The sequence below is a fragment of the Carettochelys insculpta genome, chromosome 6, assembly GCF_033958435.1.
Source record: "Carettochelys insculpta isolate YL-2023 chromosome 6, ASM3395843v1, whole genome shotgun sequence".
NCBI lineage: Eukaryota > Metazoa > Chordata > Testudines > Carettochelyidae > Carettochelys > Carettochelys insculpta.
Window position 1 is genome coordinate 105,223,914 of NC_134142.1, and position 17,813 is coordinate 105,241,726.

A 17,813-nucleotide genomic window follows, 5' to 3' on the forward strand; every position below is an offset into this window, starting at 1 on the left:
AGGCACTGTGATGTGTGTACATTTTGTGCATTTCCTTTGTACTGTTCCACTATGAAGAAAGGTTGCTTCTGCTAGCAGAGCAGTAAAAGTCTTAGCCTTTTGAATACAGCCAACTAACCAATTGGAATGTTTACCAGGTGTGGAAAAATATAGAAATTTTTTCATGTCTTTTTGGTGCATGTCTATGGTTTTTCTTTTTTTTTTTTTTTATAACTATGGTATCCAAACATATACTACACAAGCAAATGCTTTAAAATACCCAAGACAGTCATAAATCAGAGAAGTGAAGCTTCAGAACTTACCTCACAAGTCTGAGACTAAGTAATTCTGGTCCTTCTCTCATAGAAGAGGCACAGTTAATTTCTATGACACATGGTGGAAGGTCTTTGTTGTTTTTGTTTTCATTTTTGAGACTTAGAAATCAATAAAGTAACTAACAAGAACAGAAAATAAAGATGCAAGCAATACCAAAGAGATGTCATAAGCACATATTGTATATAGATTCAAAATAGCAATCCTTGAGCAGATATCAGTCATTTAAATCAACTTTACTCAGGCTTTATATTTTTTTTTCCAACAGTAAAGGTTTAGTAATATTTTTATGAATTTGCAGGTGTCAGAGCCATCTGTTACAATTTTCTATACATAAACCACAGTTTCTACAATAAAATCCACTAAACTAATATGACTGGTGAAAAAAAAATCTCTCCAGTACAACTTGCTCCTGGTAAATGTTTCTGGCTGTCCTATTACTCTCAGTCCCTTGAAGATTTGTATTTAACCCGGTGTGGGCAATATTATCACCAAAACTTCTTGGTAGCCTGTCACAAAAAGACAAAACTAGAGCTATGGGAAGGTGAAAAAACAGTTCCCATTCAATTAAAAAGATGGAGACTAATGACAGATCTGAGGATGACAAGGCTGTGAGTGTTGTGAATTTGTAACCTGTCACCAGTGCATTTTGTAATAAAGTAAAAACATACACTGGTGTAAAGGAACAAAGATAAGTGTCTTTCGATTAAAAACTACATTGGATTTTTGCTTGCTGTAAAAGCTGTATAGATTAATTGGACATTAGCTTGGCCAAAAGAAAAACAGACACCATGGCTGAGTCTACATGTGGTAATGAGCAGCCCGGAAAATGCTAACGAGGGGTGGATGTAAATTTCCTGTGCCTCATTAGCACAAAGCCACATGATTCAGAGTCCAGAAGAAGCTCTTCCAGACTCCAAAATACACTTATAGACGTGTGGCCTGCAGAGATCTTCTGGAAGGAAACCTGCCTTCCGGAAGCCCCCTCTTACTCTTCCGGACTCTGAATCATGTGGCCATATGCTAACAAGGCATGGGAAATTTACCTCCGTGCCTCATTAGCATCTTCCAGGCTGCTCAATACCATGCCCCTTCCAGAAGAAGGGGCACATGTAGATGCAGTTTATTTGTTCAATATTTTTAGTAAATCAGAATGGAAAAAAAAAACATTTTATTCCACCCCCAAAAGCTACTTTATGACTGAAATTCAGTTGAGCACTGTTTTATTTAAAAGAGGCCATTGTGAATACATTATAATTTTCTAGCTTTGATGCTAGTGGAGACTGCTGTATAAACAGGTAGCTAAGACTATGTCTTGGTGAATAAATACAAAATTAAATAGAAAAAGAAAGCAACCATAATAATTCCGCTCCACCCAAACAGCGGTCACTAGATAACTTATTAGCATATATCTACATTTAACTAAGGGCTTTGACGAAAGTGTCAAATTTGGGAATATTTTTAGTAACACATGGGATTAGAAATCTAAATTGCTTGAGTTATCCCAGTACAAAGAGTTTTTAAGAATGTCAGTTTATTATACAAAACATGAATGGTATGTGTGTTAAGGCTGAAATCCTTGCATCTTCCATGAATTTCAAGTAAGCAGGCTGTGTGTGAAAGATGGACATGGCAGAGGAGAAGAGTATGAATAGTCCTGACACAACTTGCAGATCTCACACACAAAACTACTTTGCAACTACTATGACAATGAACTAAGCTTCTCTTCCCCTTCCCCAGCTCTGCCAACACTCACCACCAAGAGAGAAGTGGAATTTTTGGTCTGAAGTTGTTCATGAACCTACTGCTACACCACTCTCCATGGGATAGCCCACACACTTCCCCCTTCTGCACCAACAAAACTTTTGCGAAATAATGTAATGTTTTACACAGCCATGACACCTCACCAATCTCTGTGGCTGAGGCTTCCTTTTCATTTCAGGCCATCCATGTCCCTACCTATGGGACAAGGATTTCATAAACATGCTAGCTTTGAATTTTTTCTTCACACATCTGAAGGTCAAATATTCACTTAAACTTCATCAAGCTCACAATGTCAATTTTAAACCACAGAAATACCTAGATTTGTTTAAAATAATTGACTGTCTTTGTTTCCTAAATTTTATTGTATTAAGTACTTTGAGTTTAAGAAGAAAGTCAAGAACTAAAAATCTCCAACCTCCAAAAACTGTAAATGGATAAAGAACAATATTTAGGACTCAACTCGGGAACACATGTATTTAACAGCCTGAATAGGGATAGACGTAGGATGGCTCTTAAATACATTCTTAAGTACAGACCTTGGTATGCAGGACACCTGATTTAAAATGATTGAAGTATATGGAAAAACTTCCATGGACAAGAATGGGCTTTGGGACAATGAGGGTAAAGCAAAATGTACTAACTAACAGGGATTTTAAAAATCATACTGAAAATGATCAACAAGACAGCTGACAAGACAAATGTGGCAGAAGTGTTGTTAATGTTTTAATCTGTACATATACCATTTTCCCCAAACTGTTACATTTTATTTAAATTAACGTTTTCTTGCAAAATATTCATTTAATTTCTTTTCAAACATTTTTATAAAGGCAAAAATAAATTTATTTTGGCAAAATGTTATGAGTTGACACTGGCAGTATTCAGTTAGTTAAAAATAGACTGCATTTTCTAAATATATTTCTTAAGAATAGCTTTTGCATATCACAAAAATACAATATGAATTTTTATTTTATGATTTTTAAACAAATATTAAGGTCAATTCATTTAGTTTTTTTAAACACATTATTTGAATGCTGTAAAGAAACAGAAGTTAAAAGTCTGCAAAACACTGCAAAGTATTGTGAATCATTCCTTCCTTAGCACTGGACTCAACTAAAAATTACACAAAATTGTGCAATTTTCTCATGCCTCACACTGAAAGTGGACATATACATTTTTCAAGTACTGAAGCAACAGAAATTCATTTAAACTCATTTTCTTCATATGTACCCAGTCAACTCTTCACCCTATATCCAAGAAAAACTTCAAACATGGATGTTTTGGCAAAATTAAGCACCCGTTAAATTTACATACAAAATTAGCAACTGCCACTTTACATTATTTCTGATGTTCCAGGATAATGTAGTAGCTTACATATTGCTTTTTAATTAGAACAATTACAAAGAAATATATATGTGTGTATATATATATATATGTATATACTAGTAAAAAAAAATCACACTGTCTATTACATTTTATTGCTTATGTCACATATTTTAATTAACATTTCTTTTACTTTCCAGTCTTCTTAATTTAAGAAAAATATTTTTAACTTTGTGTTACTGACAGGGAGAGTGCTATTAATGCTTACACACTGGGTACTATCTGAAAACTAATTACATGGAATTTAAAAATATACAGGAGTTAGCAGCTGAGTACCATCATTGAGTTCTTTATGTGCAAACATGATGCTTACTAATATTTATAAATGCAAGCTGACAGTCCTTTGCTATTTCTTAATTAAAGGCCATATGAGAGTGACAATTAAAAAAAAAAAGGAATTCTCAGTAAAATTGTCATTTGGGTTAGATTTCCCCACACGCCATGGTGTGCTTCTGAGATTATTTGATTCTCATTTTGTCAGGAGGCTTTAAGATATGCATTTGAACTTGAGGGTGAAATAATCATATTTTGTGAAGTCTATGAACTCAGCCCTTACTTAAAATAATCTAATATATTGTTTCTAAAAATACTTGAGTAATTTACAGAGTATATTAAAAGTGCTATTTATTCATATAAAAAGTCTGAACTAAAACAATGCCAAACTAAAATAATTTGTAATGTATTTGTTTTTCATAGAAAAATCCCTCTATTATTGTCTGAATTTGTTTTTGAAAAATTATGTGATCAGTTGATGAGCATCTTCAGAGAAGCTGGTACAATGAAGACATACTTTCTTCCACGTTCTGGTATCACATGGCTGTTGGTTTGTATCTTATGTCAATGGTCAGTTAGTGCTTTGGCTGGTATGAATTAAAACAAAATACAGTCAAATATAGTATTGTATGCTGATGCCAACCAATACACATTTTCAGAACAACATATTTTTGTATTGTAGCCCACAGTAAGATAGATGAATAATTAATAAGTATTTAGAACTGTATGAAAAATTATTACTTGATACCATTAGAAAACGACCACTGATCTATAGGTATCATTGTCCCTTCAACAGAATGTGAATTTTGGATATGAGTTTGTGTAGCTGTTACCTAATACGAATTCACTGTATCTGGATGGACTGCCTTTATTGTTTTGTTGTACTCTTTTGAAAATTTCAAGGCCAGATATTGATACTTCTACTCATGGAAAAACACCTCAGTCCACGTGTAGTCTTCATTGACACAAATGGGACTAGTAGAACAAAAAAGAGTCAAGTAGCACTTTAAAGACTAGCAAAATGGTTTATTAGGTGAGCTTTCGTGGGACTTCTTCAGACCATAGCCAGACCAGAACAGACTCAATATTTAAGGCACAGAGAACCAAAAACAGTAAGCAAGGAGGACAAATCAGAAAAAGGTAATCAAGGTGAGCAAATCTTGATTACCTTTTTCTGATTTGTCCTCCTTGCTTACTGTTTTTGGTTCTCTGTGCGTTAAATATTAAGTCTGTTCTGGTCTGGCTATGGTCTGAAGAAGTGGGTCTGTCCCACGAAAGCTCACCTAATAAACCATTTTGCTAGTCTTTAAAGTGCTACTTGACTCTTTTTTGTTTTGATAGGGTATAGACTAGCACGGCTTTCTCTTTGGGACTAGTAGAAGAATCAGTGCCCCTTAGTCTGAATAAGGATTGTGGAATCTTCCAAATCAGAAAGTGGACTAGGTAGACATTAGTCCTCTTCCACCAGGTTCTCCTGCTTCTCTGAGGGTATGTCTACACTAACCTGGAGAACTGACCTACTCAGGGTCAATCTTTTGATGTTTGATTTCATATGTACGATAGGGACGCATGAAATCAACCTCTCAGGGTCACAATCAACCCCTGTAATCCTTGTGAGATGTGAGGAGTAAGGGAGGTCAATGGGAGAAGCTCTCCCATTGACCTTCTTCAGTAATGACAGCAAAGTAAGTCAAGTCAATTATAGTTATGCAATTGCACATCTGCAGTTTACTTACTTCGCCTAGTGTAGATGTAGCCTGAGTGATAGCAGGACAACTTTACAGCTGTCAATCTATCATTTGTGATATGGCTTGCTGAAGGCAAGTCACCTTTTATTACCTGAAGGTCCAATACTGCAGCCACCCTGAACAGACCTCTTATTGACCTAAACTGATGTGTGCGTTGTATTGGATCTTTCTAGAGCATTTTTAACTATAGAAGTTTCTTAACTCTGAAAAGTAGTGATCTCAAAAGTACTCCAAAATCAAAACTATGGTAGCCAGAGACTAACTCTTTAAGATGTACAATCACACTTACTACTAAACTTATTTCATGTAATTTTATACATTCATGTGAGAGAAAACTAACCCAGCTGAAAGCAAAAAGACAGAAAGAATTAATAGTGAATTCTGGAGGTACCATGGGTACCAAATCGGAATACTAAGTATTATGATATATTTAACTGTTAGTAAATGTTTTCCATTTTCAGTATATGGAACAATGCAAATACCATTGAAATAGGCAGAAAATGTTCATTTTTAACAGTGGTACAATAAATGTTCTTTTTAATAATGGAGTCCACTACACTTTTAGCCAAGAACTAACCTAGATGAGGGGCAAACGTTATCATTCCATTAGCATGTTAATTTAAGAGAAAAACACTGAAAGCCTGGGGGTAGTCAAACTACTGTATTATTTACTATACAGGGCCAGATTGTCTCAAATTAATCTCTAATTTTAGTTTCTGCAATAATGCACCTCTTTTTGTCCCCAATAATCTGCATGCAGGACCAAAATTGCCTGTGTACAAGGGTTTCCATTTTTGCAGGTGCAGTGTACAGAGATGTATGGTTCTTTGCAGATGAAAACACATGTGCATGTTTTCAGTACTGAAAATTGTTTTTGAAAATGTGGCCTCAAATTTGCCAATAACATTGACATTTTAGTTTTTCTTTTGCCACATTAGGAAGATCAAAATAAAGTTTGCCTATTTTTAATTATACTAATTGCTTTAAAGGCTCCTGCTAACTCTCATATGAGTTTGTAAGTAGCAATATTTACTGACAGCAGAATCTCATCACTGAAAACTGCACCCATGCCTTAATTTGGATACTGTAGTAGTAACTGTTAGTTTCTGACAAAGTTAAAGCGAAGATGTAATGATAAATTAGACATGCCAAGAGCAGTTAGTTCTTACTTTTAAGGTGTTTAGACAAATGTGTAGTGAAATCCATTGCTTAAGGGGGAGTGAGGTGGCTGTGGTACAGAAGGTGAGGGTGCTTTAGATGGATAGGTCAACTGGTGAGCTAGAAGGGATCACACACAGAAATTAGGCAGCATAATCAAACATACATATTGCAAAAGAGACCCATTAACTACAACATAAACAGGAAACACTGCATAAGATTAGTAATTCAATAGTGTGTTGAAATTATTTTAGTTACATGGACAACACTATTCAACCACATCTCCATCTGCTGTTTCTGTATTGTTCAATCACATTAAAAGCAGAAATGGTTTATTTCCACAACACAAACAAAATAAGGAAAACCCATATTAATATCAATCTCATTGGAACAATAAGGCAAAGAACACTGATTTACACCAATCAAACTCTGCACACAAAATCTAAAAATTGCAGGATAAAACTGATCCTGTACTCTTTAGTCCAGTTCCATGATCTTACTGAAGTTATACTGATATAAATGGGGAGGAACAAGATGTAGTACATCAAATAGGCAAAAAAATACAGAACAATTAATATAGTTTATAGCTTAAGTAATAAATAATGAGAAATCAAATGCCCTTTTAAAGCCTCAGTTTGAGACATCCTCAGAGTAAATAATGCATGGTCATTGCAAAAATATAAGGCTTCTTCCTACATGCAATGCACAGAAATAGTGTTATACTGGAGGTCATGAAATCCTGATTTCTTGAGATAATATGAAACACTCAGCTGATTTCCTTGCTATATCTCTGGCTTTACAGTTTTAGAGGGAAAAGGATGCAGTCAGTTCAAACTGCTGTTGGAAAAGGGACTCTCTCATTATACTTGATATCATTGATTTTGTCCCACAATTTATAGATAGGAACAAGATTCATTTTCAGGAGGGGGGAACCAAACAGGTGAAGGTTGCAGCTTGTGTGGGTAACATCCGTTCACATTTTATATGACCATTTATTATTTTAGGGCATGCTACAATAATGCTAGGTCCATCAAAAAGTATAACTTGAAAAAAATTCAAAAAGACTTTGCAGTATAATTATACAAGAGAGTTTCTGCACTAAATCTAGGCCAGGGGCTGGCAACCCGCAGCACGCAGCCCATGGGAGTGATCCACTGACCATGAGACATTTTGTTTATGTTCACTGTCTGGAGGCATGGCCCCATGCCACTTCCTGCGGTACGCTTTTCCCAGCCAATCAGGGCTGCAAGTGGTGGTGTGGGCCACAAGAAGGGCCTAGCTGTTACTTCCTACAGCTCTTGCTAGCCAGGAACAGCAAACTGTGGCTTTTAGGGGCTCCAAAACTGGGTTTGCAGATTGTCACCATATATCAAATATCTTGGGGCCCATGTGCCAAAGGTTGCTAACACAGACCCGGGCATTTAGAATGGGATTTTCAAAAGTGCTCAAAAAGGAGCAAGATTAGGCCAGCACTGAAAGTGTTGAAAACCCCACTTTTAAATTCAAACTGACCTAAGAATACAACAAACATGAACAGAACTGTGCAAAGTAGTAGTAAAAATCCTGTGGTGCAATCTTTATCTGGGCTTATCGAAACAGAAAACAATTCATGATGGCTTGAACATTTATATTGTTTTAATTCAGAAAAAATACACTGCCACCACTTTCACTATTACCATTTTTAAATGCATTTACATTAGCTCGTGATGAAAGGCTACGGAAAGATGGAACCATAGCAATCGCAGTTACAAAAGAGGAATATGTTGGTTCCTATCACATGGAGGCCAGGGTCAACTTGTGTGGCTCTCTGTACAGTATTGACCCCTTAAATGGTGGAAGAAAGGAAGGAAAAAATATTGATAGCTGCAATAAGTTTTTCAGGCAGTATTTAAAAGGTTCTAGGGAATATATACACTAAAGGTATGTAGAAATATTTTTTTTCCTGAATTTCTAACAGTTTTGATTTGGCACCCACATAAGCCTATTCTTTCACTGGAACTTCGGAATACAAATTATCACAAGTTAATATAAAATAAGTTAAACTGATTATAAAAATGTAAATAGCTGTTTTTGTGGGCTAGGCATTTAATCTCCAGACAGCCCAAGTGACGGGGTGAGGGAGGGTCAACTGCCCCAAGACCCAGTTATTCAAAAAGGTCTGGGGAATTTTGCAGTGGCAGTAGCCAGAGTCCCTAGTCATTTAAATCACTGCCAGAACACAGGGTGGTTCTGAAAGGCTGTCAAGGGAGACTAGCTTCTCCAGCCACATTCCTTCAGTCAAAGGCCCCACCCCTTTCAGGAGTACAGAGCTGCCCCTCCCCACCCCAATTCTGTAGCCATCCTGTCTCCAGAAATCTTATGAGCTAGTGCATTTACAACTGCTCCTTCCTTCTACATCAGCACTCCTCCTTCTCAAATGTCAGGGGGCAGAGAATGTGCTCCTACAACCTCAACATATGAGCAATTTTCCCTTCATGGAAATTGAGACTTCAGGTCTTTGTATTCACTTTCTAGTGTTTTGCTTGTTTGTTTGAACTGAAGGCCCTTTTAATGTCATTCATTCAACTGCTGTCTTTTCTCCCTAATGAATCATCCTAGCCTCCCTAATCAGTTGCCATAAAGACATCTTCCATGCAGCAAAGATGTTTGTCAACACATATAATCCACATCTATAGATGAACAATAAGGAATCCTATGGCGTCTTAGGCTGGGTCTACATTTACCTTGAATATTGATGGCTGCTACACAATTTTAGGTATGCCAATTGTGTACCAAAAATTGATTTTGCAGCCACCAATATTCGTCCCTGTCCTCGCTGCATAATGCTAACAGAAGCACTCCTCCTGTTGACATTCCTTAATCCTTGTGGCTCACAAGGGCTACGTCTACACGTGCACCCAACTTCGAAATAGCTTATTTCGATGTTGCGACATCGAAATAGTCTATTTCGATGAATAACGTCTACACGTCCTCCAGGGCCGGCAACGTCGATGTTCAACTTCGACGTTGCTCAGCCCAACATCGAAATAGGCACAGCGAGGGAACGTCTACACGCCAAAGTAGCACACATCGAAATAAGGGAGCCAGGCACAGCTGCAGACAGGGTCACGGGGCGGACTCAACAGCAAGTCGCTCCCTTAAAGGGCCCCTCCCACACACACTTTCATTAAACAGTGCAAGATACACAGAGCCAACAACTAGTTGCAGACCCTGTATATGCAGCACGGACCCCCAGCTGCAGCAGCAGCAGCCAGAAGCCCTGGGCTAAGGGCTGCTGCCCACGGTGACCACAGAGCCCCGCAAGGGCTGGAGAGAGAGTATCTCTCAACCCCCCAGCTGATGGCCGCCATGGAGGACCCCGCTATTTCGATGTTGCGGGACGCGGATCGTCTACACGTCCCTACTTCGATGTTGAACGTCGAAGTAGGGCGCTATTCCCATCCGCTCATGGGGTTAGCGACTTCGACGTCTCGCCGCCTAACGTCGATTTCAACTTCGAAATAGCGCCCAACACGTGTAGACGTGACGGGCGCTATTTCGAAGTTACTGCCGCTACTTCGAAGTAGCGTGCACGTGTAGACGCAGCCAAGGAGTTCTGGGGTCAACATTGACCCAGGAAATGTGCAAAAATGGCACCCCGGAAGATCGAACCTAAGCATTCAGTCTTCCACAGCAAGTGTAGACCCAGCCCTAAAGACTAACAGATTTATTTGGACATAAGCTTTTGTGGGTAAAAACCACTTTGTCAGATGCATGATGAAGTTTTTTTTTTTTACCCACAAAAGTTTATACCCAAATAAATCTCTTAGGCTGTGTCTACACTTGCTTTACTCTTTCAAAAGAGGTATACAAATGAGGTAAATTGAAAATGCAAAAGGTAAAAATGTGCATACCTGACACCTCATTTGTATATTCTTATTTCGTAGTAGCTTCTTTCAAAAGAAGAAAACTAGTGTAGACACTGCTCTTTCGAAAGTAAACCCCATCTTCAAAAGAATCCTTCTTCCCTTTTGTTATGGGAGGAAGACGGTCAGAAGTGTATCATAGTGGCAAGTTCTGTATACAGTACATTTCAGCAGACAATCAACTCTTAAAAAAGGTAGCAATAAGCACTGGTCACTGCCATTATGTTGGAAATAACTAAGGATTACCTGCTACCTCCTTGCTCCGCTGAGAAGCTTCAGAAGCCAAAGCATATGATATGGTAATGATGCGTTTCTGCTCCTGTAGTTGTGAATTTAAATCAACTGAGTTGCATTTGTCCTGAGCAACAGTAGGTGGTAGGTTGTGCATACTAGTTGGAAAGTGAAAAAACACAATTAAAATACAGAAAATCCAGGATACAGCATAGTAGAAAGCTTGGTTTCATCCCCCAGATATGATAGACTTTTAAAAAATGGTTTACAACCAGTGATTTAGATGCACAGACAATGCAGTGACTACTGTATATACCCCAAATGTTGCCCATTATACCTTCAGCAATAACTCATGCACACCCTCACATACACTTTAATGTCCTTTGTTGAAAACAGGTTTGTTTACAAGAAAGCAATATGAAAAATTATTAGTTTTTCCCTTGAAGTTAGTGAGGATACTCATTAGAGATAAGAGAATGGGACAACCCAGTGGTCTACAGGTTTTTTCAGATATGAAGGTGTTTGGGTTCCCACCCCCCCAATGAACCCTGTATACACTGCTGTTTTTGCTTTCAAAATCATGTCTTCCAGAATTGAGATCGCGTGAGATTATGCAAACGAAGCCCAAGATTTGTAAATCCGTGCTTCATTTGCATTTCTGAACTCCCTCATTTGCATTCCCGAACTCCCTTATTTGCATGCCCCTTCCTAAAGGGGACTGTAGCGTAGATGTTTTGTAGACTGTAGTGTAGTGTAGCCCCTTTTGGAAGGGCTATGTAAATGCATCCAATTGGAAATGCAAAGGAGGCACAGATTTAAATATCTCACACCTCAGCTGCATACTTGCGCAGGATCTAGATTCCAGAAGAGCTGATTTCAAAAGCAAAACGTCAATGTAGACAGGGTTCATTCAAAAGGAAACCCTGTTTTTGAAAGCTCCCTTCTTCATGAAAAACATTAGGAATTTTATTAGTTAATCCTTCCTCCTTACACAGTGAATTGCAGCTTGGTTTCATAATCAACACTGAATCTGACACAGTCTGTGGTACAGGGTTGAGATTTCTAAAAAAGGGATTATGAAAATAGTCCAACCTCGACCTGGTAAGAATATTCTTTATCTTTTCTGCTTTACGGTGTCTTGCTGCCAATTCTTCTGAACTGAGGGGTTCTTCAGGCTCCAGCTCAACGTAGCGCTCTGGAATTGCAACCTTTTCAGGTTTTGACAGCTATGGAAAAAAGAAGAGAATGACATTTCAGATAACTGGGATTTCAAAATCTCCAAGATGTAGCTATTTTCTGCTAGGCATATTAACTCAAATGGGAATTGCTTGTTCACATTGACTTGAGTCTGATGTGGGTCTTCACAGTCCTATGCATTTCCCTGATTCTAAACATTCCCCTTAAATGTTAACTAATGTTTTACAATTTTGCTCTCTTCTGACTTTCTCTCTCCTTTTGGCAGATAGGTCATTGGTTTGGAACCGTGAGAGCTCTAAGAATTAATACAGGTTCTCTTCATGAGCTGTAGGTGAGGTGGCCAGAGACACGGAACTGCTTGACTGAATTTTCATAAAGGGGAAACAGACTAGAGAGCAGTTGGTGACACAGAAAGGGTCTGGTGAGGTCACAAGGAAAAGCAGCCTCATTTCTGTTATAGTAAATTTGTGCCACTGGAACTATGCAAAGTGACCACAAATTTGCCCTACAGGAACAGTTGGGAATTCTGAGGACATGGGGGATTCTTCAACTGACATAATGCCAACATATATGGCTCTATGCTAGCCCTCACAGCACAGGTAACACTCCAAAGCCAGAGAACAGGCTAGAACCCAATGCATTCCAGAAATCTTGTCAACAGAGATGAACCTCTAGTTCTGCTACTTCACATCAATCCCGAGTATTCTAGTTCTGGCTAAATCCTAGTCTACACTAGAGTTAGGTCAACAAAAAGCAGTTTATGTAGACATAACTCTAAGTATCTACACTAAAATTGCGTTCCTGCCAACATAGCTCAACAAGCCTGCCAATGGGGGAGGCAAAGGGGGCCACTGCCCTGGGTCTCAGCATTTCAAAAGGGGCCCAGAGGTCCAGCCACTACTGACACTATTTTGGCAGTTCCAGGCCCCTTTGAAGTCCTGACAGCGCTGATCTGCACAGTGTGAGGAGGGGAAGGAGGGAGCAGTGCTGCTGACTGCCCTAAGCCCTGCCTCTTTTGCCCTTGGCCCTGCCCCTTCTGGAGTGCAGAGCAGGCCCTCCTCCCACCTTGCCTTGAGGCCTGCAGTGGTCATCAGACCAGAACGTTGGTCTCCAGTTGTGTGTCGTCCCAGGGACATCAGGAGTGTAGGAACCTGAAGATCCCCAGAGTTGTTCAGAAGTCCCCTATCCACAGACTGCTCTTCCCCCATCTTGGCCAATTTTGCAGGTTCTTAGAACTTGCCTCTCTGTGAAATGAGGGCTATCCCATCAGGTAGTCGGCTTTCCCATTCTTTCTGAACCTTCACCAGGTGTTTTCAGCCTCTCCCCGCTAGGCCCACTGATGGTGGGGGAAAGGGGCCCAGCAACTCTAAGAGGCCCAGAACTCCCAGCTGCTGATGCAGACAGAACCCTGGCCCCTGTGAATCACTGCTAGAGTGCCATGCCAGGTGCCCTGCTGAACAGGGGAGGGTTGTGGGGGGGAAGAAAGCCCAGTGCCGCTGTCCAGGTGGCACTAAGGGTGGGCTGCCCCCAGCGCGCACCTTCTGCAGGCTGGGGGCCCTGCACACACCTTGTCCCAGGGCTCACAGTGGATGTCAGTCCCACAGTAACTCACGCAATACACAGATTTAACTTCATCTCCACAGGACACATAGAGTCAATGTTGGAGCTGATGCTGCTGGCTTTCAGAAGTTAGCCTACAACACCACACGTTGTCAGTTCAATTGTTGCAAGTGCTTCTGGTGAGGACCCTGACAAAATGTACGAAGTGCAAACATGCATGGCCAATGTAATTATTCCAATGGGTGCATGCCAAAGTCAGTTAGATTGACTTAATTTTATAGTTTAGAAAAGCACTTAGTTCCATCGATTTCCATATATATACATGAGAGGAGCTGTACTGTGTTGCACCTTGCAGGATCAACAGGAGTAGATCTCCTTTCTGCTCAATTTATGAAGGGTAGTTGGATACAGCAAGGGATTGCAGTGGGCCAGGATAGAGCTGAGCAGGATTGTAAGAAGAGGAAACTAAAAGGCATCACTTCACCAATTCCTGAAATCCACAGGACTGTAGTGTTCCTCAAAGATTGAAGAACTGATCCAGTATCAAGCGAACTCTATCAGCAAAGACTGCAGTATAAAGGTATCGATGTATTCCTAATTCCATAGCCAATATACTATGATTGATGACATTGATTTTCAACTCATCCTGTACAATAAATGCCTCAAAAGCAACTATTGTGGGTAAACCAGACAACCACTATACTTTAGAATGAATGCACACAGGAAAATAATACAAGACGAAACCATCACATCACTTGTGGATGAACACTTTCCACACAGCATCCACTGCATATCTGACTTATCAGTCTTCATCCTCATAGAAAACATGCACAACACTTTCAAAAGATAAGCTTGGGAGATAAAATTCATAACTTTGGCAAACACTAAAAATCATGGACTGAATACAGAAACTAGATTTAGGGCTTATTAGAACTGCTCGTCCCTCTTTCCCAATCTCCTTCCAGCAGGGCATTAACTTGTCATTTCATGTAAAATGGTCCCTTGAAATATATGTGTTAACTACTTATGTCTAACAAGCTGTATTTAACTGTGACACCAAATGAGTTTCCCAAACCTGAAGAAGAGCTTTATATAACTCAAGAGTATCTCTTTCTCACCTACAAAAGTTGGTTCAATAAAAGACATTTCTTTAGCCACCTCATCTCTCTCATAGCCTGGAAAACACAGTTATAAATAAATATTTTCAGATTCTTTTACTTCCCTTTTCATGCAACATTGTGTTATGCTGCCTCTGAGCCACTAGATGGCTGTAGAGCGTTTCAAAATAATGCTTTGATTTAAGAAAACTGCTGACAAAATCCAGAATCAATATAACTGATTTACACACATAGCTTATAGTAAAGACAAGATTTATCTTTCCTGACCACTATAAACAGAGATTCGCTATTATGCTGTACTGTATAGTGTCAGTTCAAATTAACCATGAATCATAGCTGGAGAGTTTCTTTGACCTACCTTTTTCTTCTATTTCCTCCTCTACTTCCTACTATATATTAGTTTTCACTGTCTAACCCCTTACTTTCAGAATCTGTATGTGTATTACATAATTTTATTTTTCTCTACTAAAACTTTTAAAAATATTTTCTACAGCACAGAGTGAACACTTAAGTAAGGCCAAACAGCCATGCAATGCTATACTCTGACAGAGAGATACTTTCAGCACAGGGCCACCAGACTAGTTCTTAATTGTTTATAAAACTTTCTATGAAACTTTAACTTTTAGACCAACTCTTAAAACACTGGAATTTGAGAAGACAAGAATTACCTAAAATTAGAAAAACTGAAAGACCAAAGAATTTTGGACACACTGAATGGAATAATATGCAACTAAAATTACCTCTCTGTTGATATCTAAGTCATAATCTTGAGGCTCCAGATCTGTCTCTGTCACTGGAACAGGCTGAACTTTTAACCAGTCATTTTTGTTTTTGTCTTCTCCACGTATTGCTCTCTCAAGTAACTGCAGATCAAATTCTTGTTCTCGTTTCCACTGGTAACAGATACAAAACAATTAATGGTGTGTACCAACAAACAGATAGCCTAGAAATATTTACATTCATAGTTTCTAATAATAGATTGCTGAAAGAATCCATGAATAAATAACTGATACACAAAAAACAAGACACGCATTCAAAAAATGTTAATCTTACATTTGATTTCTAGCTATGCTGTAAGATATTTACGATTACCTTTTGCATGCTGTAAAAAAACCACAAGGAGTGCTGTGGCCCCTCAAAGATAAACAAATTTATTTGTGCATAAGCTTTCATGGTCAAAAGCCCACTTTGGTTTTGCCCACAAAAGCTTATGGCCAAATAAATCTGTTAGTCCTTAAGGTCCCACAGGACTCCTTGTTGATTTTGCGGATATGGGATAACAAAGCTACCCCTCCAATACTTGTAAAAAAACTGTTGATCAGTATTATGCTATAATAAATATACTTATGCCCATTAATAATAAGTACAGTAAAAGCCCAGTTATTCAGCACTTGTATAACTAGCACACTGTGAGCCTGGCTGAGCAGCCAGGGCCAGCTGCTTGGTGGGGGGAAAGGGCACAGAGTGGGGGCAGCTGTCTGAACAGGGTTGCAGGGGCAGAGGGAGGCTGGCTGCTGTCTGCCTGATGGGTGGGTCGGTGAGGGGGCGGGTGTGTGGCCAACTGCCTGCTGCCTAGGTGGGAAGAGAAGAGGTAGCAGAGCAGGGCTGCTGCTGGCCCTAGCTCCAATAACCAGCACATTTTATTATTTGGCATACCCTGGATAATAAAATTTGTACTGTAAGTGCTCTACGCACACAAATTAAGGGGACCATAAGAAGACTTTTGGTTTCACTGAGCTTAGAAAATGATAAACTATTGACTAATGAACATTATGAATACATGTCTTATAATTGAAGATGGCTATGAAGGGTGGTCATTTACAGAACAAACTGAAAATTACACTAGATCTTACACAGTTTTCAGAAGTACACAGTAATTATTACTACTAACACTGCACAGACAGATAAATTAACAATGTATAATCCTAAAATAAAATTTCTTTGGCTCTGGAAATACATAAAATATCCTCAAAGCAATCTTAATAATAATACTTCAATAAAAACATTGTTGCATTCTCCTCATAAGAGCAACCAAAATGTACAATCTAGTGGTTATCAATATAAATATAAAAATCTCAAAATAAAAGCTTGCCAAAAAATGCTTTTACAAGGCAAACTTTTGACTCTCATAGAATCGTGGTGGATGGGAATTAAGCAACATGTCTTTGGGGTTTAAAGGTAAAATTACACTAGAATGTCAGCTCTCTTCCTTAGCTAAGCATATATATAGTCTAATACATCCTCATATGCCTTAAAGATTTACAGATGTAGTATGTTCTCATCAAATGCCTAACAGGGTGGCAATGTCACATTCATATTAACAGAGCCCTGGAGTTTTACCTTGCAAAGCTGAAAACCCCTCAAGCCCACAAATCAGTATTTGTATTCTGCACAAGAAAAACACTCCTCCAGTATTTGACAATGCAAAAAGCCGAATGTTGCTTTATGTTTCACACATCTGCTTTTCTTAAATCTTGTGCCAATAATTATACTTCACATAAGGAAGTATTGTAACTCTTTACTGACTTTGATTAAAGCTTACAGCCACTTTTATTCCACTAGATTACACATATTGGCTATGTCTACATGAGAAGCCTCTGTTGGTAGAAGTCACTGTCAGAAAGAATTTTCCTGCAAAACTTCTGTCAACAGATTGCATCTGCACATAAAAGCTGATTGAAAGAACAATCTGCTCTGTCAAAAGAGAGCACCCAGACTACCTGGCCCTATCTCGACAGAATGGCTGGCCAGAAGCTGTGCACACAGGGCTGCCTGGTGAACTGGAATCCCTGTCTGTTGACAAAGGGCCCCAGATCATCTACACAACTGTTTTGTCGACAGAACACTATAAAGAGAGGCATCATACCTGACCAGGGAGAGGTATAATGCTGCTGACATATGTGCCAGGTTATGTCAACAAACTGTTGACAAAGCGTATTTTGTGTGTAGCCACTTGGCTGTTTATCCCAACAAAAACCAAGTTTTTGCTGGGAAAAGCCTCTCGTGTAGATATAGCCATTGAAAAAAATCTGATTAAACCTATTCATGCACAAGTTCTCAATATTCACTCAAAATATGTAGTTTTATATAGATATTTAAAATGATGTTTAATTATAAGGCTGTTGAAGCTCATGTATAGGGATTACTCTTTCTAGGATCCAAAGAGG

General features: G+C 38.9%; 1 protein-coding gene across 4 annotated transcripts in view; it reads right to left on the reverse strand.

The window, feature by feature from the left end:
* Positions 1-2,759: 2,759 nt before the first annotated feature.
* Positions 2,760-17,813, reverse strand: part of PLEKHA7 (pleckstrin homology domain containing A7) — a 252,758-nt gene continuing 237,704 nt past the window's right edge. For 2 of the 4 annotated variants that reach the window (XM_074997731.1, XM_074997732.1), the window contains 5 exons: positions 15,387-15,539; positions 11,864-11,997; positions 10,787-10,929; positions 6,647-6,755; positions 2,760-4,316 (listed from right to left, as the gene is read on the reverse strand). In XM_074997731.1, the coding sequence (XP_074853832.1) occupies positions 6,658-6,755; positions 10,787-10,929; positions 11,864-11,997; positions 15,387-15,539 (528 nt within the window). In that variant the 3' untranslated portion in view covers positions 2,760-4,316; positions 6,647-6,657. The remainder of the gene's footprint in view (positions 4,317-6,646; positions 6,756-10,786; positions 10,930-11,863; positions 11,998-15,386; positions 15,540-17,813) is intronic. The other 2 variants (XM_074997733.1, XM_074997730.1) reach the window with 1 other exon arrangement.